The sequence below is a fragment of the Pteropus medius genome, unplaced genomic scaffold (genome assembly GCF_902729225.1).
Source record: "Pteropus medius unplaced genomic scaffold, Ma_sr-lr_union100, whole genome shotgun sequence".
Lineage (NCBI taxonomy): Eukaryota > Metazoa > Chordata > Mammalia > Chiroptera > Pteropodidae > Pteropus > Pteropus medius.
Genome location: NW_024355526.1, coordinates 1,546,185 through 1,552,184, shown reverse-complemented (window position 1 = coordinate 1,552,184; position 6,000 = coordinate 1,546,185). Strand labels below are relative to the sequence as shown.

At 52.0% G+C, this 6,000-nt stretch overlaps 1 protein-coding gene across 16 annotated transcripts in view; it reads right to left on the bottom strand.

Annotated features, from left to right (window-relative positions):
• EHMT1 (euchromatic histone lysine methyltransferase 1) overlaps positions 1–6,000 on the bottom strand; it is a 115,057-nt gene that overhangs the window by 69,776 nt on the left and 39,281 nt on the right. For 11 of the 16 annotated variants that reach the window (XM_039858999.1, XM_039859008.1, XM_039859014.1 and 8 more), the window contains exon 2: positions 4,124–4,193. The exons of 1 other annotated variant lie outside the window; for it this stretch is intronic. In XM_039858999.1, the coding sequence (XP_039714933.1) occupies positions 4,124–4,193 (70 nt within the window). Of the gene's footprint in view, positions 1–4,123; positions 4,212–6,000 lie in introns of those variants that run through there. 4 more of the 16 variants (XM_039859000.1, XM_039859004.1, XM_039859006.1 and 1 more) reach the window with 2 other exon arrangements.

Below are 6,000 nucleotides of genomic sequence, written 5' to 3'. Positions count from 1 at the left end.
GTGTGACGAGGTGCTGTATGCCTGACAGCAGAGGGTCGCTGTAACCTACACAGATGACTGTGCACACAAACAAGTCATGCTGAGGAACCTCAGTGTGAACGATAAACTGCACTGACGTCACCATCCCGGCTTTGAGACTGTGCGAAGGTGTCGCATGATTTCACCACCCGGGTTAACTGGGTAAAGGGCAGGTACACAGGATCTCTGTGTATTAGTGCTCGTAACTGCATTCGAACCTATGATGATCTCAAAATAAAGATCAATTACAAAAGATAAATTGCAAATCTACAAACTAGTAATAAACAATAGGAAGGTAAAATTCTGAACACACCACTTACAAGAGCGTAAGAAAATACAAATTAATCATGGTGTGAGACCTGTACCTGGAAAATGGAAACTATAATGTGGCTGAGAGAACCAAACGAAGGGCGAGGTGTGGCTTGTTCCCAGGCCCGAGGCTCGGCGTGAGTGGTACATGTGAGTCGAGCAGCTGGAGTCTCACGAGGTCTGAGAAGAATGGCTCTCTGTGATGGCTGATCCATGGAGACCCCAGGTGACCCACACCGTAGGGCTGGGGCTCAACTCTGCCTGGGTCAAATTCTTTACAAAACAATAAACCAAGCTCTGACTGCAGACTGCCCCATTACAGCGCTAAAATTGCTACAAACAGGCCGAGAAGGCGCCAAATTTGTCTACGAGTTAATTAACCAAGTATCCTAGACAAGCCTAACAATTTATTGGGGAAAAAGAGATAACTCCAATAACACCTTCAATCCACCAACAATACTATTCAAAATATCTACTCCAAAATAATGAGATATGCAAGAAATCAGGAGAATCCATCAAGAGAAAAATCAATGAAACACCCATGAATGACGGAGATGATGGAACCTGTAGGCTGTGAATGTTAAAAACAGCTATTACAGCACTGCAAATATTTAAAGGAAATGTGAACACGGGAGAGGTGTAAGGTACAGACAGAGATGCCCGCGGCGAAGGCACGTACCCGAGCGGACTGGGAAACAGGAAAACCGCATCTGCGGTGACTTCTCGTGAGATGACACCAGCAGACCAGACACGACAGAGGAGACCGGACGACCTGACGACACACCAGAGTCTAAGCAAAATGAAGCACAGCAGAAAAAAGTCCGAGAAGTACGCAAACCGGGCCCGAGGGAACCTGGGGTCACCCGAAGCCGTCTGACTTATCACCATAGCTGCAGTACCCACAACGGGAGGAAGGAAAAACATCCACCCGAAAAAGTAATGGCTGAAAAATGTGTTTGCCAAATTTTTTCCCAATTTGAAGAAAACGATAAAATCAGTGAACAGAAAAGCTTGATGAACTCCATGCAAGATAAAAAGACAAACCAGACCGAAGCACAACATAATCAAACTGAAAATCGGTGATAAAGAAAATCTTAGTGAAAGAAGAAAAGTCAGTCCACGCACACAGGCGCACACAGGTAACGACTACAGGTTTCTGGTTCGACACCACGCAAGCCAGGAGGCGATGGCACATCTGCAAACTGCTGGAGGGAAAAACTGGAGCCCTGCAGCCCGCGTGACAGTCTTCGAACATCTTCAGACAACGAAAAGCTGAGAAAATCAGTCACCAGCGGGAACGCGCCCCGAACATCGTTACCGACAGCTCTTCAGGCAGCCGGAAAACGGTAACACGTGGAAATTCCCCTACGCGAGGGATCAAGAGGACCGGAAACGAGAACCGTGTGAGGAAACGAGAGAATCTGCTTTCTCAGTACGACTTTTGGTTAAAAGAAAATTGAATGCTTAAAGCCAACATAGCAACAATTTATACTGTGGCTTGTAACATCTGTAGAAGTAAAATCTGTAACAGTAACATAAAGGACAAAAGAGCAGAAATAGAATTAATGACGTTTAAGGTAATACATTCTACACAATGGCGAAATACGTATTTAAAGGCAGACTGATTAAAGGTGAACGCCGCGAGACCAAGAGCATACGACGCAAAAGAAGAAAACAGTAAAGCTAATAAGCCGACGGTGGAGACGATGAGGAAAAACAGTCATAAAAATCAGTCAGCTCTGAAGAAGGCAATAACAGAGGGAAAGAGGGATAATGAAAAAAAAGGACAATAGATCCCATTAAACCCAAACAAATCAATGTTCGCAACACTCGAATAAAATGGCAGAGACTGTCAGACTAGATAAAAAAGAAATATCCAATTATATGGCGTCCGTAAGAAATCACTATAAATACGTGTTTTAAAATACAGACAGGTTAAATTTAAAGCATGAGAAAAAATACATACCATGCAAACCCTAAGCAGCGGAGGGGTGTGACTACACACACATTAAGCCAAGTAGGCTTCAGATAAAGGGGGATTATCTACTTGTAGATGACATGACTTTATATAGGGAAGTGCCTAAGGAAGCCAAAAGAACTATGACAAATGAGAAATGAGCTCAACAAGGTTGTAGAATATGAGATCAAAACAAACTGTATTTTTCTATACAATATCAATGAGCAAATGAAGGAAAATAATTCCATTTGAAATAGCATCAAAAATGTAATACTTAGGAATATATTTAACAAAAAAGCATCTAAGACTTGTGCACTGAAAATTATGAAACGTTACTGAGAGACACCCTGTGTTTACAGACTGGAAGACACCGTGTCGCTGAGATGGCGACGCTCCCCAAACTGATCTCCAGATGCCACACAGTGCACAACAAATCCCGCTGGCTGACTTGCAGGAGCTGACAAGGTGACCTAAAATTCCAATGAAAAAGTTGAGGGGCCCAGAACAGGCAAAATACAGAAAAAGAATGTGACGTTGGAGGGTCTCACACCCCCCCATTCCAAAACTCAGCACAAAGCAATAACGACCAGAGGGAGGGCCCCGCAGCAGGGAGGACATGTGATCTGTGGCCAGAACCGAGTCCAGGACAAACCTGCACAACTGATTTCAGCCGAGCGCAAGGGCGGTCCAGTGGGGAAAGAAGGGTCTTTCCACCAGTGGTGCTGGGGCAGCCACGTGTCCACTTGCAAAAGAACGAAGCGGGACCTCGCCTCATTTCCTATAAAAATTAACTATAAGAGCTAAAACTGTAATACTCTAAGAAGAAAACACAGGCGTAAATCTCTGATGTCTATTAAGCAATGATATCAAAAGCACAAAAACCAAAGAAAAATCAGACAAAATGGACTTCATCAAAATTAAAAAATGTTTGCACTTCACAGGACACCAGCAAGAAAGTGGAAAAGTAAGTCACAGAATGGGAGGAAATACGGGCAAATCATGTATCTGAGAGAGAACATCTATCTATATATAATACATAAAGAATCCTGACAATTCGACAACAAAGTCGATAACCAATTTTAAAAACAGGCAAAGGATCTGAAATGATATTTTTCCAAACAAGACACAAATGGCTGACAAGCGCATGAAAAGATGCTCCACGTCAATAGCCATCAGGGACATGCAGATCAAAACCACAGTGAGACCACTTCACGCCCACAAAAGGCAACAAGGACTGTGGACGGTGGAGGAGCTGGGCTCCCCACGAGGCTGGGGCAGGGAATGCAGACAGCACGGCTGCTGTGGTCAGCAGGGCGCCCCCCCGCCAAGAGGAGAGTACAGGCTTCGGTCAGGGGCAGTGGGGAGGAAGGACACGGCCAGCTGGCATCCTGCAGCACAGCCTGCATTACGAAAGGCCTGGGGGGGCGGGGAGGGCGTGTTCCCAAGGTTCCAGTTTTATGTTCTCCGAGATGTCCCAGGAACACAGTCACATGGCCCGCGGCCTGTGGGTGTGGCTCCACTCATCAGTGTCCAGCCCATCTGTGAGCAGGTGAAGGACACCTGAGTGGTGTTGGCTCTGTGTGATGTCAATGACGCTGCCATCGACATCGTGTCCAGCAGTTCTCTGGTCACCCGAAGGGTTGGCTTTTGCCCTCCGATAAGCTTTTTCTTTCTCTAACTGCTGTGTGTGTTCCGTGGGTCCGTGTGGGGAGGGGGCGAGATGAGAAACGACACAGAAATCCCAGCTGTGCAAGCACGAGGCAGCCGGGGGCCGGGGCGTAGGACACGGGGGGCAGGTCTTCGGTCACCCCGCACGGGGGCGGGAGGCGCGGCCCTTACCTTCCTCTCGCAGCAGCTCGGTTTTCATGCAGCAATCCTGCTTCGCCTCCCCCTTCGCCGGGACTGCCTGCTGGAAAGAAACAGCCATCAGCCTGGACGGCTCCACGGGCGGCCGAGCCTTTCCCACCGGCTCCTCTGGCCGCCTGACACACGGACAGACGGACAAGAGTTCACTACAGCATAGGGACGGCTCGGCCACCGCCAGGAGGGACGGCAGTCAGGAAACCGTCCCGGGGACCCTCTACTTTGCCTGTGATTCTGGGCGCCGGGTTTTAACAAGGCTACCTGCACAGTTAGGGATCTCAGCTGCTGGGCCCTGCGGGTACTGACAATAAGCCAGCTAACTATTTCAGACGTCCAACGACCTATAAAACAGTTACAGAAATGGATAAAGACAAATCAACGAAATCCTGAACTGCCAGATGTCTGGTGTCCTGTGCGGACGCGAACCAGACAAGGCCCCCTGGAGCTGCCCTACGACGAGAGAAGTGAGCACAGCGCACTCCACCTGGCCTCTGCGGGCACGGCGGCGACCACCGCGCGTCTGCAGAGGGGGACAAGGAGACGCAAGGGGTTGGCATGCGCCCTGCCCCCACGGAACCTACGGGCCTAACTCCCCCAAAACTCCCCCGACACTCGTATAACGCCTGGAATGTTTCCTCCGGAAGACACGACATGTCCTGAGAACATTCCCACTGAACCTTGAACTCACTGCTAATTTCCCTCACCGTCCCCTGTGGCTCCCAGGAGCAGTGGCGGTACCCCGCCCTGTCACCTGGACCACCGACCCACCTCAAGGACACATGGCCTCCTCCCTCAGTGCTTCTGCCTTCTGGAATGGAGTTGCATCCCTGCCCAGGTACGCAGGCCCCTGCCCGCCACCCTGGAGCACTGCACAGTCATCCTGATGCTGCTCAAAGGTAAGCAAGGGCCCTGGAAACCCTGTGATGCCTGCAGGGGACCCGATCGGCCTGACTCTTTGGGGCGCGCAGCCCGCACACAACCAGGCAGGTTGGGGGCGGCCGTGCATGCTGTGTGCCAAGGCCAGAGGCCAACACCGCCAAGCCCCGCTGATGGCAGAGCGTGGAGGGGCACGTGGCGGAGACTGAGCGGGGGCTCTCTAGAGTGAGGCCAGCCTCTCTGCTCCCCACACGGACGCGCGGGCAGGGCTGCAGGGCCACCCTGGCCACAGGCAAGGATGGAGGGCAGCCCATGAGCAGGGCGCTGGGTGTACAGGGACCGAAGGCCCAGAGAGAGCCAGCGCCGAGCCTGGCCGCGGGTAGGACGGGAGGCGCTGTCACCTCAGACTTCTCTGCTGTCCGCACCCAACGCAGGTACCTGGGGCGCAAGCAGTCCCATCCTCCTCAAGATCCAGGAAAGGGTGAGTGAGGGGCAAGAGGCCACTGCTCGGGTCGCACGGTCAGAGAGGGCGCAGGGCGGCGGCCTGAGGGTTGCTGAGGGCAGAGCGCAGCCACCTCCCCAAGCTGCTCTCAGAGGTGGGACCACGAGCCCCACCTCAGGCGCCCTCTTCCCCAGGCGGTGCGGGGGACGGCGCCCCTCACGGGGACGCCAAGCTCCCCGCGACAAGTGATCGCAAGCAAGACGTTTCCTCTCCACAACAGGCTTCTAGAGACAACGAGTCCCCTCCAGAAGCACGAAACAGTCCCAGGCGCTCTGACCGTCACCGCGGCGCTGAGTCCCCCAGCCCGCCCCCAGCGGTCCCAGAGGCGCAGGCTGGCGCCCCGGGGCCGGCCGCGCAGGGCAGCACATACTCGGGGTCAGAGTAACCGCACAAAAGCTGGATGGCGACAGTACCTGGCACGTGGGCCTCCCACAGCTGAGTCTGCACAGAGCCTGCTCTGGGCTCTGGCCCTAGG